The sequence below is a fragment of the Antennarius striatus genome, chromosome 8, assembly GCF_040054535.1.
Source record: "Antennarius striatus isolate MH-2024 chromosome 8, ASM4005453v1, whole genome shotgun sequence".
NCBI lineage: Eukaryota > Metazoa > Chordata > Actinopteri > Lophiiformes > Antennariidae > Antennarius > Antennarius striatus.
This window is the reverse complement of record NC_090783.1, coordinates 22,989,123-23,016,649: the sequence shown is the minus strand read 5'-3', so window position 1 is coordinate 23,016,649 and position 27,527 is coordinate 22,989,123. Positions and strand designations below refer to the sequence as shown.

The following is a 27,527-nucleotide window of genomic DNA, read 5'->3' as shown; positions in this document are numbered from 1 at the left end:
TTCAAGATTAAGATGTAGAGCAATGCAGAAAAGTCATACATCAGGTTTTGGGGATTGAAGGGGGAGAATGGGGAAGGCCTTTCCGGTATAGATTGGTCCATTAGCTAGCCTTAGCTTTTTAGTACGCCAAACCATCATTTGATTTACTGTAACGCACTGGATCCACACTGATGTTTGTTTGTCATTGGACCGATTAACCTAGAGTCTTTGTCCTGTTTTCCTGTTGGCGGTGTCCATCATCCTATCTAACAAAAACAGGAGCATGTTTTTCCAAGACATTTTGGTCATACAGTGAACACACCACACATTACCTGTAAGAGATTGTTCCTGTTTATAATATAATCCTTATGACTTTCAGAAACTGTCATGGGGGCAACAATGGCAAAGAGGGGCAAGGAGAGCCTCAGAGTGAGATTGTCCTTCCAAGTTCACAGCATCGTACTCATCAGTTAACCTTGTTGGCTATTGCTTCCCACCAAGTCATTCATCCTCTTAACTAGCATCAGCTACTGACCAGGTCCATGTGAATTCTGTCAGTCAGTTGACGATAGCTTTTCTTCCAGCTCTAGTTTGTGTTGAGTCTGTCTTTTCGCTGGCAGTTGCTTCACATCAAACCCCAGTCTGTGTTGATTTGTCCTGTTATCAAGCATTAGATTCCTACTAAGATGTAATCCATATAATTTGATTGGTTGAAGGACATTCTCGCCATGTTACACTCCATATTGATTCAATCTGTTAGCTTGGATAATTCATACTGATTCCATCTAATGGCTAGCGTTAGCTTCAAACTCTAATAGTCCATGTGTCCTGAGTGTCTGCCAACATCCCTCTTTCAGCTCCAGAGACAAAAGTTACTGGTGGTTTGGCAGGTAGAACCCTTCTCAGCTGGGGACAAGTAGACTTTGCCGTTAGCGCAGGAACAAAGCTCGTACACAGTCTGTTTGGTGTAGGTAGTGCCTGCTGGTGCACCTTCTAGGGGGTCCACAGCACTGCCGAGAGGAATGTTTCCCAGCCTGATGGTGTTGGCATCCAAAAAGATCTGCGGACATAAAAGAGCATTTGGAATATTTAGGTACAATGTATGGGAACAAATTAAAAAACACACAAATGATGAGTACAGACTTAAATTAGGCATAAAACACTGGATACACAGATTTAACTGCTATGGGTTTAAATGCACACACAAAGGCTGTGTAGGTGCTTGACATAACAGAGAATGGGAAAGAGCTATTTTTTCCAGAGCACTTTAAAGAAATTGGAGTTAGATACAGAGAGAGAGAGAACACACTGTCACAGGGGATGAATACACTTGCAGCGGTCGAGAGGGATTGTCATCAAGAAAGATTTATGAGAGGGAGAGTGAATACCTATTTTAAACAAATCTCTGGCAGAGGAGGAAACCGGGGGTAAATAAGGTAGAGGGCAGGTTTTATGAGGAGGAAAGCAACGGAATCAGTTGGAGAAAACTACAGGGAAGAAAAAAAAAGACTCAAGCGAAAGCATGCAGCAGGAAGGAACTGCTGTATGCAAACAAAGACAAACTTACTGTGGTTGACTCGCTGAAATATATTATTTAAAATTGTGTTTACCATCAAACAACTGAAAATTGTCAAATGGAAGTTATCAGTAACCAAAGAAACGGTGAACTGCAGTTTTTACTGAGTTGGTATTAAAATTCTGGACAGCTCAGCAAAATGATTTCCAGTTCTAGACCTTCAGCATAGTTAGAAGAGTTTCAGTATAGCTTGAGCCAAAAGGGGGTCAATGGGTCTAAAGATCAAGTGCTCAGCCAGGTATTTTTAGAATGCTTTATAAAGATAAAGTTAAATGCACAATGCACCAATACCAAGGGTCCATGAAGAAGAAAACAAAGGTCTTTGGACCTTCCTCATTGTCCTGTGCCATTGTCTGCCCTGCACAGCTGTTGCTAGCCTCCTGCCATGACTACTGCAATAGAGAGAAAGACTTCAGTGCACCCCTGTTTATCCCATCCCTGAACCTGCAGATGCTGTAGCTTTCTGATGACTCTTCTGAGTGGCTCCTCCTGGCTCATTGAAGACACACAAGAAAACAAAGATGTTTGCCGCTGCTAATGATTTCCATGAACCTTAGTCTCTTACTTGCTGCTCTGTTTTCCCAACGCCTGCCTTCATGCAGCCATGCAGACTTTGAACTTCCAAAGTCAAGACATTCCTGTTGCTTGGACATACATAGTTGTCCTTTTAAGTATATTATGCTAATACTCAGTAACTTCCAAAATTAATATAACCTCCAATATAACAAGTGCAAATCTCTAACATTTGTTTTGGAAGTAATCATTGACTTTTGCACTCTATCATACTAGAGATGTGAAGGCCTTGGAAGTTTCCCCATCACCATGTTGAATCTTAATGAATTTTTTTTTTCAGTAATCACCAGTGGTGCTTTTTAAAAAAAATAAAAAATAAAAAAATTAAATTATATATATATATATATATATATATATATATATATATATATATATATATATATATATATATATATACACTGTAAGTTTTAACTTTAAAGTTGCAAATAAAAGAGAATTACTATGAGCTACTTTAAAAAGATAGCTGAAATCACTTCTAAAGGTTTTTGTCTTTCCTGTGACCATGTCACGCTTCTTCCTACATGACATCAAAGTCCAATTCTGTCAAACTCCATTTGCTTCAATATTAAGGTTCTAATCATGCTTCCCAGGAAAATTATTGATATTGTTCTATGTTTACGCATCAAAAGCATTAAAAGCCCTGCCCCATCTCTCTCTGTCTCTCTCTCGTGTGCACGCGTACACACACACACACACACACACACACACACACACACACACACACACACACACACACACACACACACACACACACACACACACACACACACACGCATTATCCTGGAGACAGACAGACAGGAAACCAGAACAGTTAGAATAGAGTCATTGCTAATAGGTCAGAGGTTTCCTGCATTACTTCTTTCCATTAACACATTTAAAATGTGTTATGGTTTTTAAATATACAAGTGATGAGACATTTAGCCTTTTAATATACTGGCTGATTGATGGAAGTAATGAAAAGGTCATACTGAAAAAAGTTGATTGTCCCAAATTGCTCAACTTACTCTATCTTGAAAGAGAAATGGTCAATTCCACACTTACTTTACCTGATTTCACACGGTGTTGATTGCAACAGGGGTTATGGTTAGACTTTTTCAAAAGAAAAGTTAACATACATTCCTTTTTCTGAAAATAAATATTGAAACAATTTCACATCTGTTCACAGAAATGAATAAATGCGTCTAACCCCATGTTAGATATAAAGCAGTTGCAAAAAACTGTCAACTCTGATAATGCCTTCATAATAGTTTTGGTTCCCTATTAAATTGGACACAAGCATATTTTTCTTCCAATTTTCCGATCATCAAAAAAACTAAAAACAGAAAATCATTTAAAGAGGTGTCAGATAATGAGCCCATTATACTTATGAGCAACTTCTTTTTCATTTTTGCACATCATGCTCATTGGTTTTAACTATGAATAATTACTACAATCCACTAATGCAGTGATAACATTAATTCACAGTATATATGAACATGTAGGAATATGTGCACATTTCTTCCTGTGCATTGGGCAAACGGAAATAGCGCACTATTATTCTGAATGTCGAGGTATGACTTTAACAGATCCCTGGTGCACACCTGTCATCTTCCCTTTTGCCCAACAATAAAAGCTGCCAGAGCTCAGTTATAGCATTACAGAAGAAAGGATTCAGTCACAGTTCACAACATATTCCCAATTTAACTCCCACAGGCAGCTTGCTAGCTAGCAAAAAACAGAAATAATACATTAAAATGGACTTGGAAATAGAATTTCAATGTGATTGGGTGCATATTAATACAAGGGCAAGTCTATGATGGGTTATTCTTCAACAAACTGTGGGAAAAATGGCAGAAAAAAGAAGGAGGGTGAGGGAGAGGAACAATACAAAGGCCAGGAGACCTGGATGATTATTGTGGAAAGAAGGTGATAAAAAAATGGAGATTGCGGCTTAAAAGGAGGGAAGGTGTAAGGAAAAAAATCAGAAGTAAGGAACTGAGAGGTGAGAGAAAAGTGGAAATGGAAAGAAAGAAAGTCAACTATTCATCCCTCAACGGGGAAATTATCTCTATACTCTTTTACATGCATATATGTATCAAACCATGCATACAATACAATGTTGTTTCCAGGCGGCTACTTTTACTTTTTACTGAAACTTTTACGACGTCATGATTAATAAAATCGTAAAAATTAAGATTGTTTGGTTTTTATATTGTACTTTTCGTAAAACTCAACCCTTGCATATACGTTTCTACCGTATATTCAGTTATTACTTTTGAGATGCATAAACGTCATGTTGGGATGCACAAATTTTTGTTGAAACACATCTCAGGGATACACTCCTTTCTTGAGATAAAATCAACTCGGATATATATCCAGTATTCAGTCATAAACAAGTCAACGTCTTTTGTTAAATACTATTCCACAAGCCATTGTGTAAACTGCAGACAAACCCCAGGTTTCTGATTCATTATAAGCAAAGATACAGGCAGTGGACAAAATTACAGCCTTAGGATATTTTACCGCTGGGCTACAAGGGGTTCTTATTATTTCGTCCACTCCCTGCATACATACATACATATTTACGTCTTGCGCCTCATGCATTGTCTCAAAATGTTCGAGTCTGTGCAGATGCCATAAAGTGTGCATACAGTGTAAGTATACTGTATATGTTTCTGAGGCTGTCTATTTCCAGCACTTAGTAAAAGCACAGCTCTAGCATCATGGAGATGGGAGGCATGCAGGAAGTGGCAATTAAGCAGGGTCAAAACATTTTTCATGGATGATTTACTTTGGCAGAGCTGAGGAGCAGGCAAAAAACGGGTGGGAGGTAAATGAGCTGGGAGAGGGGGGAAGTGCAGCAATGAAGGCAAGGGCTCTGGATGAAAAAAAAAAAGGAGGGAGGGGGAGTGAAAAAGACACCACAGGAGATTAGAGGGTTACAGTGTCTTTGAGGGCAGATCAAGAGGAAGGACAAGTGTTGTAGAGTGTGTTGAGAAGTAGTTTAGGAGGGGAAACAAATTTATGAATGTGTATAGAAGGAGACCAGGAGGAGGAGGGAGTGTGGTCTGGGCACAGAAGACAAAAAACAAGTTGAAAGGACAAAAAGAAAATATGAAGAGATGTAATTTTAGTCAAATCAATCAGTTATAAATTCAGTTGCAAATACCCAAAATACACTTTGGCTGAAGATTTGACCGACAGTAAATTTTTTAAGGATGTTGGTATCACAACGACAAAAGTGTGTCGACACAATGCTTCCCTGGGGGAAAAACAAACTAAAGAAAGTCTAGCTCCCTTTTGTATACCTGTGTAGTTAAAATACAGGATCCATTAAAAAAAACTAAAGTACAGTACATGAAGAATAAGATACCGGAAGATAAAAACAAATACTTTGCATTTTTTGAGATATATATATATATATATATATATATATATATATATATATATATATATATATATATATATATATATATATATATATATATATATATATATATATATATATATAATTATAGAATTTATTTATATACTTTTACCGCCTATAATGTTCATTATACTCTTTGTGAGAAATATAATGAATCACTTATCACTCATGATAGTCCATGGTATCACAGCAATTACACATTTACACAAATCTTGAAATCCTTTTTTGTTGGGTTCTTTTGGGGTTTTTGTGGCAACTTGAAAAGAGAGGATGATAAAACCACATTCATATAGGTCGTCATTGAGATGATTATTTAACACACACCCTCATTTTTGAATTTGCGGATTTCATGTTGCAAAAACCCCCCCCATGAAGTCTATAGTCCTTGAATTTGGGGAGGAGTGATGGAATTGGGCAAGAAGTGTGAACGAGGCTGAGATGACGTTAACAGTGAAATATGACCAGCAGACACACCTGACACATACAATTGCTTTGCACATACAGATACACAAATACAGATACACACAGTTCAATCTCTATATTCAGACAGCTGCAACTCAGTCGGTCTGCTATCATTCTTTTCTTTCTCTCTATAGACTCTGTGTGCACTCATATGTGAAAACACACACACACACACACACACACACACACACACACACACACACACACACACACACACACACACACACACACACATGCACCAACAATAACACAAATAAGTGGGAGGCTGTGAAGCCATCTAAGTGTATTACACAGACCATTAGTTGTGTTGACTGGACAGGCGCTGAAATGGGAGCTGACACTAGACTAAATGACAGAGGCTGAAGAAAGAGTGAGTCTATACTGTAGTAACAGAGATGTAACCCAGACATAAAATGATCAGCTCACCTATGGTATCCACACACCCACTTGGAGACACATGGATTTACACACACATGTCACCAGAAATAGGTGAGAGAGAGTGAGGGAGAAAGAGAGAGATAGAGAGAGCTATCTGATCACGTTTATTCATGAGAGTCAAATTACAAAACAATCACGTTGACAAAAAAAAAAGATTTTCAATTAGACTGTTTGTTTTCTGAATAAATAAACATCTAACCTTTTTTACATTTATCAAAAAAAAAGACAAAATTAAGAAAAAAAATCCATTCTCCACAATCATGTCTTTTACTTTTTTCCTTAGATTTTCAATCAATAAAACTCTTGGTCTGTAAGAACTGGTTCACCACTTCTTGTTTTACTTTTCATATAAAAGCTGACGCTATCCAGAAACACGTTGAGGTCAGGAAAAGTTTTTTCTACTTTTGCCCTCAAACCTTTTGTGTCTTGCAGGAAATTTTTGATCTTTTGCCACCAAATCCCAATAGATGATCTGCTCCATAGCTCCTCTCAGTCTGTTGGCCAAGGCTGTGGACAGAATCTTGTAATCCACACATAGCAAAGACACAAGATGCCAGTCTTTTTTTTTGTCCTGTACATTCCCGTTTTTTGGCAGGAGCGTTAGGATGGCCCTGCGACAGGACGCTGGCATGGACCCAGAAACCAGACTTTCATTAAAGACATCTAAAAGGTTTTAAACAAAGATGTCCCAGAAGGCTTTACAAAACTCAATTGTGAAGCTGTGGATGCTGGGAGCCTCCCGTCCCTGACTGCCTAGCAGATCGACCTGCAGCTCCTGCATCTGCAACGGCTTTTGGAGCTGGGAGTTGGTGTCCTCAGACACCTGAGGTAGTCCATTGCAGAACCCCTCCAACAGCATGTCCTATTCTTCATACTCTGAGGAGTAGAGAGAGGAGTAAGACTCCACGGCCCGCCTTCGGATCTTGTTGGGTTCACTCAGTTCTTGTCCCGTGTCTGATAACAATGTATGGATTACTTTCCTCTCTCCATTTTTTTTCTCCAGGCCAAAAAAGAAGCTAGAGAGAGCATCCATCTCACTGATTTTTAAGAATCAGGACCTGACCAGTGCACCTTGTACCCTATTATTTAGCAGGTCCGCTAGCGCTTTTTTTTTCTCTTTGAGTATTTCAAAACATGCTCGATCTCCTGAGGACTCAATATTTTTCTCTAGTTTCATTATATCAGACTCCAGGTCTTTCATAGATCTGGTGATGCCTCGTGTAACATTGAGGGTGCGCTATTGACAGATTAACTTGACTTCAGTCTGATCATGGTCCCACCACTGCCTCAGACTGCTAGAATGCCAAAATGCACAACATATGCATTTTCAGTACAATTAAAATCCTCACCCATGAATAAAAAATTCTCAGTGGAACAGCTATTTAAAACCTCATTGGTTTTTTTTCAAAAACAACTTTGTTGCACCTTTTGTCGGAGAGTACACGTTAATAAAATTGCTCGAACCGGGCTCTTGTTAAAAGCAACCTCCTCTTGATAAAATGCTCAACCTCCGGTGAGATTGGAGAAAAGATCTTTTGAGAAGAGGAAGCCCACTCCTCCACTGAGAGAGGTGTTGTTGCTCAAAATGAATTACCCTTCCCACTCTCTCCTCCAGTCAGCCTCATTTCCACAGTCACTGTGTGTTTCTTTTAAAAAAATGTACATCTATTTGTTTCATCCGAACTGTTTCATAAATATGTGCTCTTTTCTTTTCCTCTCTTGCTCCGATTACATTTTAACTTCCCACTTTCCGAAAATCCATGTTAAGTGCGATATTTAAAATAACTAAAATACATATATTAACTAAAAAATATGTCACACCTCTTGGCATCCTCACTATTCATGTGATTGAAACTGTGATTTTAATAAAGAAAAATGGACAAACTTTCAAATGAGCACCCTCAGCATCTCACGCCACAATCTCCCAGCATGCACCGAGTGAGAGCGAGACAGATACAGAGACAGAGAGAACTCCCACATGTAATGAAAGACTGCGACAGACTTACATCATACCCAGTACTGACTAGCGCCTTAGGAAGTGTGAAATATAGGCTAATGAATTTTCCGACGTTAATCATTCCTGTGTCGTCCACTCCTTATTGGCAAGTGTCTGTTAATCTGTTGCCTCTCCTTCAAAAGCACACACACATTCACTTTGATGGATGCACACTCTCAAAGAGTGGCTGGGATGATGAAAACAGAGATCTAGCTACTGATTATGTGCAGTATGTGTATGTCCCTGCATTTTGAGTTGGTATGCACATGCATTTGACTGACTGGCATTATAATTATTACAGAGGCCGCAGAGTTAATTTTACCTCAAGAAAGTAGTGCATCCCTGGGATGCGCTTCAACAAAAAATTGTGCATCCCAACATGACGTTAATGCATCCCAAAAGTCATAACAGAATATACCGTGAATATACACTGAGAACCAGCACAAGCACAATTTTAAATCTGCCGATTAATCCGTTACAAATCACAAATCAAAGTTTATGAGCATTTAGAGGCAATAACGTAATCACAGCCAATAACGTATTAACAGCCGATTTTATCACAAATTTGCCCATTTTTAAAATGTAACAAGCCAATAAAGTAATAACTGGCCAATAACGAATAATTTAATATTAACCCTAACCCCTAATTATTATTTGAGTAGCCAAAAGTTATTACATTATTGGTTCAGGACTTTTATTATGTTATTGACAAGTTATTACGTTTTAGTCCTATTACATTTCAAAAATTGGTAAATTTATTCCTTTTGATCGTTACATCCCGCTTCAAAGTGGTGATGTATTGTAATTGTGTGACGAGAGAGAAGGTCAGTGTGAGTAAGACCATAGATCAAAGCTACTGCTTTGATCAATAACAGTAGGTCAGAGCACTAGCTCTGATCTTTGACCTATGCAAGTAGGTCAGGGTAAAATTTTGATTTCAGGGGTGTTGCAGTCTGTGACTGCATTGGATCTTGTTATTTTATTATCAGCTGTTATTACATAATTGGCTTCTTCATGTGCTACACAGAATTGTTTTTTTTTTTTAATCTAAGCATCAACCAGTCCTCCTTTAGTAAGATTATTCACTGTGTATTGCAAAACATTTTAGAGGAATAACATTTGCCAGCTAAGTGTGTATCTTGTTTTCATTATTGCTTGAGATTAACGTTCTTTTAGCCAAAAATGTCATTGGCAAAACTATTTTTTTCAGTTTGGCTTGTTTATTTAATGAACAATCTGCTATTTTTCAACACCATATTGCATTTAAATTAAGATTATTCAATAGTACATAAACTGAAAAGTCAGGAGAAACCAGGATTCCGTAGGACTCAGGGATAAAAAGAAAACAACAACCTTCTGCTTGTTTCTTCAAACCTTTGCCTGCCTTCGTGGTTTGTACCTTTTCCTGCCTCTCAGTAAATGTGAGCTGATGCCAAAACTGTTTCCTGCTATACTTTTGGGTTCACGTGCGTCCTGTTCATAACCTTTATAATGAGCATGTAAAAATATTGTCAACTTCTTCACTTTTCCTGAGCAGAAACAGAATGCTCTGTAGTCTGCTCATTACCATGCTTGCAATTTGTTTTTGCAAAACATGACCTTAAAAAACATCCAGCGCCTGGAAGGGAAAGTCACCAAAATGCACAAGTGTGGGGGGAGCACATTATTTATTTTAAAAACAATGCTTTCCAAAGAGGTTTTTTCTGACCAGATTTAGCTTTGTGAGCTGTACTTGCATACATACTCGATTTATTTATGTTTCCTGGTAAATCCACAAATTGCAATGGAGCTTAGGTGTCTAGCTAAAGGCAATTTAGAAAGTATTGAATAATTGTATTCAAATATAGCTCCCTAAACAACATTTCTCTGCTGTCTATGTCTCAGCACAAGGCAAATAAAAATCAAATGATAACCCCAAACGGCGTACTAGTGCACTGGAGCTTTCCACTTGACTGCAAATGTAGCCTTTCTGACACCATAACTGCACTAATGAAGGGAGTGTTTGACTACTAACACTGCTGGCAAGGATCCTGCTGAGTATTAGAACCATGATTTAAGATGAGTCATCAGTGGAGACACAAAAATGTCTTCCACTGATGCGAGATGGTTGGACTGACACTGGCTCTGGAAGTAATACTTCAACATTCTCCAACTCCTCATTAAGGAGATCATGTTGCTACTGACAAAGGATGCTGTGCAAAACAGAGAATCCATGGATCCAACAGTGTTTTCAGGCAGACTGACAAAGCTCTATCGTTAGGAAGATTCTACTGGACTTCATGGACATCATTGAGGTTCTCCAAGGTCCCACATATTTGCATATCTGAGGTAAAAGGGATATTCTATAGTAACGTCTATGCTGCTGCAAACAGACGTGGTTAATTTTCAGAATTTACCAAGAAACAAATTATGCTGGAACTCATGTTAGGAAACCTACTTGTATAATAAATATCATTATTGATGATGCATCCCAGAGCATCTGAACATTGTTTTTTATCCAGTCAGTCAGTTTAAAAACTGAATTTGTATGGCTGACAATGTACAATTTTTAGAAATCTGATAAATTTTCAGCGCTTTTTTTTTCTGGTTTCAAAGACCTCTTCTCAAAGGAGATGTCTGTTAAAAAAAAGAGAAAAAAGATGTGAAATCGGAAAAGCAACCTCTTCAAAATAAAGATGAAATGTAAATGAAAGTGAGTGATGTACAGAAGCATCTGAAAGGAGCTATGGGTGCACGAATCACACGCAAAGAGATTCAACGAAATGAAAGTAAAAATAATCAGCAAAGAGATGAGTAAAGAGGTAGATAGAAGTAATGATCAAATATGAGCAGAAAAAGAATATGGACAAGAAGACAGTGAATGATGATGGTAGGTTAGAAAGAGAGCAGGAGTAAGAGGGAGAGGGGGGGAGAGAGAGAAGAAGAGGCCAGGAGTACTGCAGAAATCCTGAGAGGATCTGTCGGGTCTTGTTGGCTTTGATTTTAATGGAAGCCAGCACTCCCCCACCTCTAACCCATTTGGCCCTAATTCCAGTGCAGCTTTCCAAACTTTTTAAACTTTAATGGTCCTTTCTTAAGTGCCAGCTGCTGACAACATTGATTTGGCTTTAAGCCTCGCTGTCCGGCACGCCTTTATTTTCTCCTGCAAAATCGACAGAAACATCTATTTTCTGCCATCCTCGAACTTCTGCTCATTCAATCCCCCCCTTCCATCCTTCAATCATCCTGCCCTCCTGTTCATTTATGTTGTCAGCGGTTGGGGAAAGTTTGTATGAGAATGGATGAAAATGAGTGTTATTACAACAAGCTGTTTCTTCTCAAGGCAGTATATTTTTGCTGTGACTGAAAGGTGACACTTTACCTTGTAGACTGTGGGTGAGATATTTTTGGTGTTGATTTACAAATAAATGCAACAACAATATCGTTTTGATGTTGTTCTCCTACTTTATTGTATCTCAGTAAAATGTACATTGATGTGCTGATTGGTTGCAGTTTGCAAAGATATATAAACAGGGGAGAGGTCGGTCAAATTGGGATTTTTCTGGAGATTTAGTCGTAATACTGAAAAGTAATACTGTGATGGCCAGTCACACATGGTATTGTACACACCTCACCATTTTGCAGTCACAAGCCTCAATATTAAACATCATTTCATACACTAAATATTTAAGTTTTCATATTTTTCAGTATTACACCTGGGCACTGACAGTTAAAATAATGTTTGTATTAACATTTGTTTCTTTTCATTTGAGTTAGCTGGAGTTTTATTTCCTGGTGCAGCAAAGGTGTGGCCAAGGCCTGGGCTCAGATAGGCTACTGCCAGCCTTATTGGACTGGACCATAGCATGATATGTCATGGGTGGGATGTGGGGACTTACATTGAGTTATTTTCCCTGTTTGTGTTTTACTATTACTACTACTTTTACTTTTTCATTTAGCTAAACTCTTGTTAACTTTTTTGGTTTTTGGGTAAATAAAAAAACCCGATTTTGGACGAAAATGCTCCTGTGTCCTGCTGCCTATTGCTTGGTCCCTGACAATTACAAATACACCAATAATTAAATAAAATATTGCAGATGTACCTATCTGCAGGCAAACCATCATATGTCCAAGATTAAGGAAATTTACCAATGAAATCGTTAAACGATGAACAAAGAACCAGTCCTGACGGCCCGTCGAGCAGGTGAGGTAAGGTGATATTATAGGTTGTATGAGGATTGATCAAGGGAAAGATGTGGATATTATACTGTAGATTGGACACTTTATTTACTACTTTTAATTATTTATTGTTTTAATTAATTTGATTTTGCTGAAAATTAAAGAAAATCATTAATTTTGCCATTGAAATGTCATTTCAATGGCAGGGTCTTGCATGTGATTCAAGCATAATGTTGATCAACCTCCCTAGATATTTACATTAACATGTGGTTTAAACAATTCAAGTTTGCAATGAGATTACTGAGCTGGATGATTATACAGTACATGGAGTTGCAGGAGGGGATGTGAAATTCAAAAATGCTGTTGAGCCTGGTTTAATCAAGCACGAGTCTGTTATGTCAAGGAGTTGAGATAGTATCAAAAATAATTACAATAATTTTGATAATGATAAAGGTTTGCAGTGGTAAATCTGCCACCTCAGTAGCAATCAAATAATTGCCTTCCGTCTAAAAGATAGCAAGTACCCTCGAAGAAGATGGACACTGAAAAAGAGGATTGCCTGATGAGGAGACATAAAGTGTAGGTGATATTCTCTCAGGTGACATTGCACTAGTGCATAACTAAATTGTTGATGGGTATGGTGTAATCTCTATAACAAAAGTGCCACTAGAGGACTAAAGTCTATGCATATGAATGGTAGGAACATAAAACAATAGTTATGTCTGATAAAAATAGCATGCATGACAGCTTCTCTTTGTTGAACTGATTTATCTGCCTTTGAGGCTGCTTCTTCTCCTCCTGTCTGTCATGGCAGTTTCTGTTAATTTATTTGACTATTTTTCCCCTGTTGTCTCCATGAAATACCTTTAAAGGCCACTAGTTGTGTCGGTAGTTTTACTGACTTAGGGCAAACACTGTCAAGATAACTTAGAAAATTAGGTAGAAAAAAATGTAATGTGAATGACGTAACCTGAAGCTTGGTATCAGCATCAAATAAAGTAAAATTTCATGTATACATGGTATGCAGGGAAAAGTTGGAGGAAAAAGAAAGAAACTTGTCATGCATGGAAGCAAACATTATGACATCAGATATTGTCTATTGCTGATCACAAATGAAATATTTATCAAATGGATGAAGACATTTTGAGTGAGAAAATGCATTGAATGTGTCAGTCTGTTTCCAAGAAATTGCATCAGCACACCGCAGATCTACAACAGTAAATGTGTTACTATAGCAATCGTATTTAAAGCCTGGGTTACATTCAGAGACTATGTGCATCTGACTGAATGTGAAACTTTTCACTTATTTTTATTTTCATTTATTCAGTGTATTTTTTTTTCCGGACATGTTAGTCCAACAGACTCTTCATCATTTTCACATTTGCAAAATCAACAACAACAACATCCTAAAAAAAAAAGAAAAGAAAAGGGCTGACGGGTAGAAGCCAATTGGCTAGAAAAATTCCTGTCCCCAGAATCAACAACATCCTTATCATTACAATATGTTGTCAACCAAATTCATACATTAAATTTAAGATTTGGATTATTTTGGTACATGGCTTTTATGAACCGTCCAGTCAGTCCCAATAGATGTGTTTGTGCGCATTTTTATTAGTTCTTGGAGTGACTTCAGGTTTTGTTGGTGACCTTTAATCTTACAGCCTCTGTGTACATTATCATGATTGTAATAAGCCTTAATAATCTAACCAGGTAAGGGAGATGTGATGGTGGATGCTGAGCATAAGAAGACCCAATCCCCAATTTATTTTTTTTGTTAAATCTAACCCTCATTTTTGAGTGTTCTTCTCTTATGATTGCTTCCCGTAACAGATTTATAAGTGGTAGTGTTTCAATTGCTTTATTTAGGAATATAGGACCACTTTTCATGTCATCAGTTGATAATATATGTTATGTTTCATATGTTATGGATTATGAAAATTTTGCAGTTGTTTGCATATTGGGAAATCAATACAACAGGGAGGTTGCATAGTTGTTTAACAGGATATTTCTTGTCTGGACATTGGATTAAAAACCCGAATACAGGGGCATCTCTTGAAATCATGATCATATTATACATGCCTTTTACTACTTTTACTACCATCATTATGAATTGGTGAAAAATTTGACCTAATCCTTCAAAGCCTGAACCATGAAATAATTGTCAGAAAAATGTACTTTTTTGGAAAACAAAGTTTAATAGAAGTGAAAGGGGAAAGGAAGAGATAACAGATGACATCTGCACTTAATATTTTAATGTTTATTTTTATCTTGTGTTATTTTACATCGCTCTCTGGGCTTTCTAGACACCTTCACATAAGTCTAACACTGTATTTCACAATTATGAGGCCTGGGTGCTACAAAATTATTGTATATTTAGAAAAGTCCACTATCTACTGCACAGCTGACGTTCTTTCTTATTTTGTTATCAATGTGACGAATGGGCCCCAGAGTTTGGTGACCTCCGTACGCTTAATTTAACTAGTGTCTGATACTATTGATGAAGTTTCTGCGTCTCAAAGGTAAAGACTCAGCAGACAAAGATAAGGAAACGAAGAGGGACGAGAGGTGGGGGGGGGGGCAGGAAAGACAAAAAAAGCAGAAGGAGAAAAATGTGATAAAAGGGAGGAAATGAGAAATGAACTTAGAAGAGGAGCCTCAAACTTTCAGTGTTGTTTTCACAGACAGGCTGTTAGTGTGTGTGTGTGTGTGTGTGTGTGTGTGTGTGTGTGTGTGTGTGTGTGTGTGTGTGTGTGTGTGTGTGTGTGTGTTAGAGTGGGACCGACAATGAGAGTGTGATGAACAAGAGGGGTGGGGGGGGGCATTCTCGAGTTAATTACTGAGTTAATGACACACTATGCTCCAGCAGACCTAGACACGCAACATGGCAGGTTTATGAACACACACACAGACAAACATGCACGCACACACACACACACGCACGCACTCACACACACACACACACACACACACACACACACACACACACACACACACACACACACACACACACACACACACGATGACAGTCTGCGTTGGTGATCACCCAACTAGACAGACTGCTACGCAAAGAGCTTGACAGTGAAATAACGGGATAACAATGTCTCTCTCACACACACACACACACGCACACGCACACGCACACGCACACACACACACACACGCACACGCACACGCACACGCACACGCACACGCACACGCACACACACACACACACACACACACACACACACACACACACACACACACAAACAACAGACACAGAGCAGTGGTTACTGACAGAAAACCTCATCAAACCAGCTTTAATGAAGTCACTTTTTCTACACAGAAAAGGGGAGGAAAGGGGATGAGAGGAGGAGGGGGGGGGGGAGGACAAGGTCGTCTGGATTGATGATGCTCATTAGCCTAATAAGGTACTTTAATGAAGCAAACCCAACACCGTCGAGTGTCACAGCATCTAAAGACACACACACACACACACGCGCACACACACACACACGCACACACACACGCACACGCACACACACACACACACACACACACACACACACACACACACACACACACAGGTTTTCCTGTAGCTTTTTCTCGAGCATTTACTCAAAAATACAGTTCTTTTTTCCCCCTTTATTCGTCTCCCACAAACAACAACAACACCTCAACTCAGTTGTCTTTTTCCTCTGAGGACACACACTCACCTCTCCTTCTGACGACTGCAACAGGAGATCTTTCCGACAGAACGCTGTGAAGTCTCCCACTCCAGCGTTGACCTCCACCCCTCTGGGAGCCTCCAGGGTCAGGGTCCGAGTTGGAGACTCCAGCCTGAGAACCATATGGGCCAATTTAGTAACACACTCTAGGCTGTCCAAAACAGCTAAATCAAACATTTGTGGGAACAGACAGAGCAGTATGAACAGACAAAGGGCCTTAAGTGTGACTCTGCAGCTCCTGCTAGACTTCTATAACAGGGTCAACAATAAGTTGACTGTGAGAAAGCTTCAAACTTTCCTAGCAGCTCAGTCTGAAGCAGCAGAAGAGAACCTGGTCCTGGTAGAGCTAATATTACAAAAAAAAAAAGCACTTGTTAATTTAATGTTTAGTCATGAATAAAGACCTCAGTGGAGAACAATACGCTGGATTTACAAGAAATTAAACATTAAACAATATTATTCTCTTTAATAGAGGAATTGAAACCGAAGAAGGAGTTCTGATATAAATTACTAAATGTTTTCTGTACTTTTTGAAATCCCTCAGTCCTTTTGGTTTTGGAAGGTTCAAGAGGAGTATATTTCGATCATTTTTCTTAGATGAAGGTACAGTCACACCATTAAAAGTAAACCACATTGTACTTTGTACAGAAGTAGTAACTAAGTACTTCACTTTAAAATAATACATCTTAGTAACTCTCATGTGCGTCTGTTATACATGAATGTGAGCAATGTCTCATTCAGTGAAATAAAGGTTGTCTGAACGTAACAATAATAATACACTACATCAGTAATACGCTGAAAAGATTTCTGCACTTGCAGAAATTTTAACTCCTAGATCTGGAAACAGAAGATCTTTATCCTGTTTTTAAAAGTTATCGTTATTATTTCCAAACTGTACCAACTTATTGTAAGACTTCTTGATATTTTATATTATTCTTCTGGGCGGGCCAAATAATTTCACTGGAATTAAGTCATTCTCTTCCTTTTTTTGTATTTTAACCACTCTTTTTTGCAACTACTGTAGTGCAACCCACTAGTTTAATCATTTCATACACTGTGTATGAAATGATTAAGCAGCTTAGGGGTGTTAGATTAGGACACTGCAACACTCAAGGGCATATTTGCATGTAAATTAAATAAAGAGTGCTTTGGGCAAAGCTGACAGAATTCCAGTTTATGAAGAGGGACTAGCCTTAAACAACTTAAACACACACACATACAAAGATTAAATACAAATTTAAAAAAAGTCTGCTATGAGGGTAATTTTCCAAATAAGGTTCATTCAAGGGAACTCTGGAAGCTTCTGAATCGCTGCTTTGAGGTTTTAAGTCTACCTAAGGGGCAAATTTTAACCATGAAGTCATGATGTGGGTCCAGTCTGTGGCCAAACAACTAAGATAATCAAGAATCAATGCCTCGGTTTGAGGCACTTTGGCTTGGAGAGATGATCCTGGGCTTTCTCTGTTGATGCCCTTCCCAGAGGTGAGAAATAACTATTATCCTCATATGTCCTACTGTGACACATTTCGGGTCTGCTAACTGAAAAACTAAACATTAACAGACATTTTTTTTATTATGTCTGTTTGTACCCAAGTGAGGAACATTGATTTTTAAAAGGCATTTGGTTTCTGCTGCTTTTATTTTCAGGTTGTTCATGGTTCATTAGTTTGTTACTTTATTCTCTTGCGTTGAGCACCTAGTCTTAAAATGTCTCTTTTTAGACAAAAAAAACACATCAACTAATTCATTCCATTAACTTCAAATTGAGATTCTTTGGGTTTAGGCGTCCCGTCCATTAAGGTTCAATATGCTTAAGGAGATCGCAATTGTCAAGATAATGTCACCTTACTTAAGAAAATGCTTCAAGCAGATTGGATTGCGTGAGAATGAAGCCACCTTGCTCCACTGATTTCCAACTCTTTATGTTGATGAAATTGAGACTTTTGTGGTTGGTGGTTTGGTTTGTATTTTAATGATGCTGCCTTTTTTTTCTCCTTGCATGGGACTCCAGCTTGTCTTCTTTGTAAATTTCAGTCTTTAATTTAAAATATTTTAGTAATTCATACTCTACACATGGAACCTTTCCTCTGTCAAGTTGCTCCAGCTTTCTGTTTGTGAGAGCTAACAGGGGTTTTTTTTTTTCTCCCTTGGAAGCAAAGTTATTGGAGGTGTGGAGGAGTTGCAGGGTGGGTGAGGGAATGGTGCCGTTGTGCAGTGCTTAGTATCCAAGTGATATAATAAGTGCTTGAAGCAGACACTTCATGGGGCCAGACTTATTGATCTGTAAAAGTAGAGTTTGCTGCAGCACTCAGGCATAAAAAGAAGAGAAACTGAGTGGTAGAAGGGGAATCAGACATATTAAAAGGGAGTTTGAGGGAATGAGAACAGGGCAACTCATCCTATCATTCCATAACCTAAAGTTTTGCATGTACATGAGAAGGACAGAGAGAAAGAGTGAGAGGGAGTGAAAGACAGAGAGTGTGCAAGAGAGAGATAGCTTGTCTAGCCAACAGTGAAGTGAGGATTTTTGGCTGTTTGACAGTTGAGGCAATTACAGTGATGGTGCTGCAGGCTTAAACCAGTTCTGATGGGCAGGCACCCGTGCGTAAACTTGCTATCTGTCCTTCAATGTCTCTGGACCGTGCACGTTTAGAGCTGTTGTGTGTTTTAATTCAGGTGTGGATTTTCTTTATAAACATTTTTTCTCCAAAATTTTAAATAGCTTCTAATAGCATGGAATGTGGCATATCTGCACAACAGTCGTGGAAAACTAATTTATTCAGGATGGCAACTATTTGATTACCATTTTGACCAAAAAATTTCAAAGTGATCTAATTTATTCTGCACTCGAGGATTGCAAAGCAGGCGACACAAAGAGCTGTGATTGGAGTTGAAAGAACAAATTAGCTCTATGACAGTCATTGGCAACAGGAAATCAGTAAGAAAGCAGATGCATAATCATGAACATAAATACTATAATGAATATTAAAATTGCAATTGATTAAAAGATGTGGATGTTTTATGCTAGTTTCACGTTGATAAACTTTGACTAAATAATAGAACAAAGGATGGACATTTTCAAAGCCAAAATTTCATATTGATCGATTTTATGTCTGAAGAATAATATCCTCAAATTTGTAATGGAAATTTATTCTAATACTGCAAGGATTATAGGGAAGGAATTTTCCTTGATTAGAATCAATTGATTATTAAGACATTAATAAGTTACAGTATAGGTATTCTCGGATGTGTTGAAGGTAAACTGATAGTTGGGTTTATTTTAGTCTATTACTGTACATGTGAAGAGAAACAAATGTAAAGTATGCATTCAATGACACTACTATTCATTGGTTGCTGCGTACATTGCTGACTTTTAATTCTCCTTGATGCACACAAAGCTGCCATAAATAACTCTTCATACCCAACATAAATCTCTTGAGAACCTCAATGCCTCTGTTAATTAAATTTTCATCACAGTTTTGAAGCAGAAGCATGTAACATGTATAGTGACCGAAGCCTGTTTAACTCATGTTAATGGAATGGGTCAAGGAAATGCAATAAGGTTGGACATTTTGGATCAACATGTCTCAACTATTGGACAGATTGCTATGTTTTTCAGAGGTATTTTTGTTCACCAGAGGATGAATAAAAATGATTGATGATCTTCTGACATTTCCTTTAAAGGTCCCATATTATGCTTTTAAAAAAAAAGAAATTCATGTCTCTCAGCTGCCTGATGTCCAACTACACTGTATTTAACAAGTCTTGCTCCAAAGTGATCTGTGGTCCTCAGTATCTTTGATTGAATATTGATTAAATCATTTCTACCCCGAACTACTCCATGTTAAGGGGCGTGGCTCTGACCCCTCCCCCCTCTGAGCGCCCTCTATCAACACTTACCTCCTCCCTCGAGTTCACGTGCGTCTTGTTTACGTGCGCCACGTGAAAAAAACGCACAAAAGCATACCAAACATCCTGAGAGTGAAATCTCACAGAACCCCCGGATATCTAGACTCATCTTTACGTGCTCTGTCTTTCTTACTGTTAACCGTAAGATTGCCACACATGACTCATCAGATAAATGATGTCTTTATATGCCTAGATGAATGCTCAGACACATGTCTACATCCTATCAAAATCTCTCACTAATACAGAAAGAGATGCACAAACAGATACAAAGCATTGCTCATCGTGATTCCAAGCTGTTGTTTTAACCGTGGCACAGACAGCAGCACTTTGTGCTAAGCTGTTATCTTTTTAATTCATGATTATGAGAGGAAATGTCTTCCCACCCTTTCTGCTTCCGATTGTTAACATCATTCCCCTTTTCCCTTGGGCTCATTCAAACCGTCCTCTGCTATCCTGCTCTCTTTACATAGATTTCTTATGACCTTCAATTGCAACAAAGCCATTTCATGCAGCGTCCATATTTGTCCACCCTGACAAGATAAGCAGGACAGAAATACCTCAATATGAAATGGTTTTTTATCTTAATTCATTTTCAAGAAAAAAGAAACCAGAGGAAGACGGGGGTAGGGATGCTCTAAGATATATACCCGTATATGTATAAAAAAAACAAAGGCAGTGAACTGGAACAGGACGTTTTTCAACCTTTAAGAATGAGCAATAGTGAGAGTCTTCAGATTTCAAGATATGGATTTTTATGATACAACCAGCAACGATCCACTTATTGAATTCCTGATTTCCATTATGTTCAAATACTGAGTGAGCCTTGATTCGAAACATGGTTAGAGTGCAGCAAACAGAAAACATTCTATGGACTGAAACTACCTTCCGCCAAGAGAAACTATTTGAGTCTCTTCAAAAATGGTGTCTGATTTTGTACTGAAAATGTTCATCTTTTCAGTGTGATTTATTTCCCAGAACTTAGCTGACATTCATCCTGCCCTTTTCAACCTCAGTAGCACTGAAAGTCACATCACCTTATTGCCACCTTGCCATTTGGGGTACAAACCTTTAACCTTTTCATGTTAAATGCTCCGGCTTCCGCCTCAGCATCCATGGCACTGATGTACTTCTATTCAAGCAAAAAAAAACAAAAAAACTTTTCACGATTTAAAAAGTTGTGCTGAGTGATGCATTGAAACGAGACTGAAGACGTGAAAACTGACAGCTATTGGCTTTTACGCAGGACTGAATGCACAAATTCTGTCTTTTCTAAGGCTCTTGATGTTTGAGTCTTTGGGTGACTGAGCGTAATGTGGGTTTGAATTGCTCCAAGACTCCTGTAGTTTTTTTTTTTTTCTCTTCAATTTTTTTTAAAGTTAAATATAAAAACTAAATGCAGTTACTGAGGTGGGACACCGGAGAGCTGAGGTCAGTAGAGACCTTCCTGTGGAAAGAAGTCAGTGTGTGTGTAAATGTTTAAGAGGAGGCTATGTCCACTGATGAATAAATGTTGTACTTCAGCAACTTTGGGTGTTTACATTTGAATTACAGTTGAGTCATGAGTGTGTTAGGGTGCTCTACACACTATATTTATGTGTGTATTTGTGTGTCCGTGGGAGTTTCTGTGCTTTTGCAGGACTCTTTTCATGGTGTTCAGCGTCCCGTACATCTGTCCACCTTTACACAACACACTGCTTGACAAATCCTTGAGTTTCTACAAAACGGCTTTGCTGTCCTCCTCACTGTGAAATGTAACCGTGGAAACGGCTAATGGTAGAATGCCTACATAGAAAAAAAAAAAAAAAGTCAGGCAATTTCATGCCTTTGTGCCTCCAATGTGGCTGTTTGAGCCCAGGATGCGTACGTGGACGTTTTTGTGTATATTTCGGTTCCCTGCTCTCTCGCCAAGCCGCCTTCCGGTCTTTTGCTCCTACCACTTCCTGGTTACACCCCTGGCTCCTGATTGGTGCGGCCTGCTCCCCATCAGTCCAACGCCTGGGCATCAATCGGAGCGGTAGCCCTCAAATACTCTCTGATATTCCTGATTATCATTTGTCGTGACTTGGTTCCTGTGCACAGGCCGCTTTGCTTGCTTGTTGCTAAATTTTATGGTGTTTTTTGAAAAGCGGGCAGGGTATATTGGAAATCTGACCATAAATTACACATCTCTGTCTGTATGAGTCTCTCTAGGAGAATTTTTATGCTTGTTCCTTGAGGGTATAGGTTTTTGTTTGCATATTTTCTTTTGATGTTAGACAGATTTTGGTTAGCCCTGTTTTTAGGAAGTTCTCTGTTGGATATATTCCTTTGGTTTGTTTTTTTTGAGAAGTATCAGTATTTTTGTGTATTTTTAGGGCTTTGAAACAATTCTTGGTTCATTAAATAATTTTATTTTCAACCCTTAACATCTGTGTTTTTTATTTTACAACTCTCCCTAAACAAGCTGGGTTGTAACAGTGGCACAAAGCTGATTATTTAATCAGTGCAGTGAAGGACTGGCTTGCCTCCTCTGCAAATTGCCATTCCATCCATTTTTTAAAATTTGTTTTTAGTACAAAAGGATTAAAAAATATGTCACGATGTATGTGAATAATTTTAATTTAAAATATATGAAAAGCAAAACGTGGGACAAATACACCCAAAACACCTCCTTCTGACAGATCTGAAAAGAAAGAAAGTTACTATAAGTGAAGAACAGATAAATGCGTTTTAATGAAACAGACGTTTCTACTGACCACTTGAGAGAAAGAAGAAAAGGAAACAGAATATAGGGATACAGAGCAGGATAAGGCAGAGTAGTACATGTGCCCCCCTGGTGTAAATAAAATAGAACCGCAGCAGAAGAAAAGACAATAAAACGAGGGCAAAAAGAGAGTGACAGTGAAAACCTAAGGGACAAATACCATGGATTAAATGTGGACGTTTCTCTCCTTGTCTGCTTCATTGCCTGCCCATCTAAGGGTCCTTTCATTGTTTTGCTCATTCTTCCATTTGATCCCTCGACCATTCGCTGCATTTTCTCTTCAGTCTCTTCCTCCATAATTACTTTGTCAAAAAAAAAAAAAAAATGATGTAAGTAGAACTGACTAATATACATTGGCTCATTAAAGTTGTACAATCTGAAACTGAGGAAAGTGTGAAATAAAAGACACATTTTAAATGGAAAATAGCAATCTGCCATTTTTTCTTTTTACACTTTTGGAAATATTCACTTATTTCCAAACCTTCTGTGCCATCATGTTAGAATATTTACCAGTGTAAATATTCTAACACTGGGGCATCGGCTGTGATTGTCCCGAAAATATTTACAGTTCTTTTACTGTATTTTAACATTTTACATTTATCTCATGAAGTTAGGTTTTTCTCCTGAACACAGTTCTGCCGCTTATTTGTCTTTGGAGCATGTGAACATATACATACAGGGTGTTTGATAAGCTGTGTATTTATTTGTGGGAATTCTCTGTTATCTTATGTTATTTATCTGCATATTTTCTCTTTCTAGCCAAAAAAGCCTCCGGTCATTTGTAATAGTCTTTAACCACAGTGGAACACTTGGCTCAGTCGCAAAATCTGGCAATAACAGCACTCGTTCTTTTGCACACATCCAATCCACCCATCGACACAGACATATGCGCAAGAGTGCAAACACACACACACGCAATACGGCAAGGCTGTTTGATATTTAATGGCTGTTGTTCACATATTTCCCCTTAAGATGTGCACAACAGTATCCAATGATAAACAGCAGCCGATAAGCAGCAGCTTAAAAGAGGATGAACACAAATCAAAAAACCAGACAGAATAACAATGAACAGTTTACTGAGATGGTATATAAAAACTTCCTCACTTAATGAAAGAAAATTGACTAGTTTTTATTAATTATAGAGAAAAGGAAAAAGATTAAATCTATGTACAGAAAGTAGTCAGCTGCACATTATGTTTACAGGAAGAGTTGTACGATAAAAAAACACAAGAGATCTCAGATCTCAGACAGATGCACCTCATATCACAAAAATGTGTGTAATTGAATAAATTAATTCCCAACATGTGTGATATAGGACATGCAATACACAATGTGAGTACATAATGCACAATAACCATGTATTTAAACATACGTAAATATAAACATACTCCTTTCTGTTTTGCACGTTCCAAATTTTTGATATCAAGTATAGTATATTTAAAGTGCACTATATTCATAAATAGCTTCACTTTCCTTTCTTGTACTAATTCAAATAGATATTGTTTGATATTGATATTTGTATTTTTAAAAATGAATAAGGGTACACCCTGGACAAGTCACCAGCTAACCTCAGTACTTAATTAAAGGTCAGGAGAATTTGTGGTTTTGGTTAAATAAAGAACAAGTCTAAAGTAATTTGGGTTGGATTTCTAAACTTGTAGCCAGAACTAAATGAGTGCAGCAGAAATCCCCAGTACTGATATTGACCACATCGTTATCATAATAGCTTGTGATTTAGGGTACTTATTTTTAAATATCTAGGAATGATTATCGCTCAATCTGTAGAACACATACGGTCACAGAAATTCAAATACTATAGATTGTTCCCATAACCATGCTCTCTTGTTATTCAACTTGGCTTGTTTCTCTATTGTTGCTTGCAATGATTTCCCAGAGAGTTTAATCAATAGGGGATTGAACAAAGCAGGGTAAGGCTGATTGTCCTTGGTACCAAGAAAAAGGCAGGCTTGAGATACTTCCAAAATCCAATCAGGAGACACCAGCCTGCTGTTATGAAGTTTGGTTTAGCTGACATGCAATGTAAGATCAAAACCTGAGGAAGTGAGATAGTTTAATTTTCTTTCTAAGGAAGCTGATCACTGTTTACAGCATGGAATGAATTAAGAGAAAGAGAACCACACAGAATAGAAAACAGCGGGATTTGATGACTTTAACTTTTCAAGTTTGCATGTTCTCTCCGTCTCTGAATGGTTTGACTCAGGTTTCTTCCCAACATCATGAAAAGCATGCACATAAGGATCCCTTAGGTCATGTTGGCCAACAGTGGCGAGCACGCTCAGGGTGCAGCGGCCCGACCAACTCTCAATCTGACCTCACAGTTTTGTTGTATGATTGTAAAATTGTTTAATGACAATAAAGTTTCTTCTTCTTCCCTTTTCTAGTGAACTGCTCTTCTTTTAATGGGAACTCTAGTGTGGAGAGCTTTTCCCCAAGGTACAGCTCAAAGAGATTGTGGCTCATTCTAAATGTTAATGATTTCCAATTACTTTGACACAAACCCCAACTTTTTAATCATAAAACAGCTAGGGGCAGACATAGTCTCTGAGGTTTTTTAAAAAAATTTTTTTTAAAGCTAATTAGGTGGGGTTCTTTGCCAGCCCACACCATATGCCCTTCCAAACAGGCTACTCACAGGATAACCTGGTTAAAACAGCTGTGCACTGAAATTCCTCCGGAAATTGTGTGGGAAGTGTGTCTAATTCAGATCACATTGCATTTTCTAGTAGGCATTTAAGAATTGTAACTTCAATAAAAATGAAAAAAGTGTACTTCTTTAATGTTAAACAATTCTGGTTCACAATTCTGTACTATTGTCTTGTCTATATACGTAGCTTATATGCCATACGTTGAAACCACTAATTTGTCGTTTATTCAAACAAATGTTTTATCATTATTTTTCACAAAAAAAGAAGATTAAATAATATTTCAGGTATTTTTGGACATCAGCATGACTTACACTGTGGAAATATTGTTCAAAGTTGAGTAAACTGTACACAGTTGACTTGCAGGGGTAGAAGGAAACTGAACTCACAGTGTGAATTATTTCTCTAATCCCCACTTCAAGGACTCATGAAATTTTACGATGTGTAATTGGGTTAAAGTGGGAGAGGCCTTAGGCACCGCAGTCACTAAGTCCTGTTTGCACTATTGCTACAGAGACACATGTAAACCAAATTTTGGTTCTACCTTAGAAGGTTACAACTGTTGAATCACTGTTTTTAAGGCTAGGAAGAAAAGACTGTAAAATGAATTCAACTATTGAAGCAGAGGTAGAGCGAGAGCAGAGTCTACTCTAAAGACAGAAATCAGTGTTATTCTTGTGTGGGATGGAGAGGGTAAAGGTAGAAATGTTTTCAGAGGATGCTGTGGATCTCTTATCTCTTATACGCACGGATTCATTGTTATCATTGCAGTGATTTGGTCAGATACTGTTTTACACCTTAAGTCATGATTATAATTTTTCCCTTAAGGTAACCCAGTTAATTTTCAATCCACCACCAAGATAACAATGCATTGGGTTTTTTTTTCCATTTGGTAGAAAATTACAAGTAAACTTCACAAGTTGAAGTGAATGAGCTAACTTTTTTGTCATTAGTAGTCATTAAACAGAACAGACTACAAATCTAAAAGTAGACCTGGGGCATCAACTGAATGCAATTAGATAATTAATGAAATACCTGCCCACTAATGTCTGTCTCACTCAATTGAAGTTTCAAAAGTAGTTCCTACACAAACACATGATGTGAATGGGCTGTCACGTAACAGAAGGATTTCATTAAGATTAACGTTTGTCGCTCCAGGATGTCTCTCTCAGTGGCTAATGCGATCTCGCTTGCAAGGTAGGGATACAGTCATCCACAGGTTGGTTGCATTTGGAAAAATTCATTTTCATTCTCAATTTTTGATGCACAAAATCAGCAACCATCCAGAGATCACCAATGAGAATGACAGAACAAACCGATGGAAAAAGAATATCAACTGCCAAACACAAGGGTCAAGTAAAAACACATCTTTATTCACTGGAATACCCTGAGGTAGTACAGTAGTACCTCGAGATATGAGCTGCTTAGCATATGAGTTATTTGAGATATGAGCCATCTCGCTGTTAAATCCTTGAACAAGACTACTGAATAATGGACCAATCACAGGCCATGCTGTGTGATTAGGGAATTCTTGCTTGGGAGGGGGTTTTTACTCCAGAGATCTCTGTAGGTTTTCCCAACCCACACCTAGTTGTCCAAATGAAATTTGCATTGACCATCAGATTTCATGGCTACACCAAATGATAATAAAGAAAGTGACAATGATGGCCGCCGCTTGAAGGAAAGGTGGGAATTACAATATTCAATATTACAATATAGACTGAAAGCCCGAAAATCTGCCTGCCTGTTTTGCAATGAGAGTGCTTCCTTGTTAATACTAATACAGGTAGTCCTCAACATTCAACTTACAAACATTCAGAGATACGAACAAACATAAGCAGCCTTAACCGGCGTTTATATTGCAGTTCCCTTGCTGCCATAAAAACCCCAGCCGAGCAGCACCGCTGCGTTTGTCTC

The 27,527-nt window shown here is 38.1% G+C and overlaps 1 protein-coding gene across 1 annotated transcript in view; it reads right to left on the bottom strand.

The window, feature by feature from the left end:
• Positions 1-832: 832 nt before the first annotated feature.
• LOC137600479 (zeta-sarcoglycan-like) overlaps positions 833-27,527 on the bottom strand; it is a 246,628-nt gene continuing 219,933 nt past the window's right edge. The window contains exons 7-8 of the mRNA XM_068322135.1: positions 16,284-16,407; positions 833-1,039 (exon numbers count right to left, since the gene is read on the bottom strand). Coding sequence (XP_068178236.1) covers positions 833-1,039; positions 16,284-16,407 — 331 coding nt within the window. The remainder of the gene's footprint in view (positions 1,040-16,283; positions 16,408-27,527) is intronic.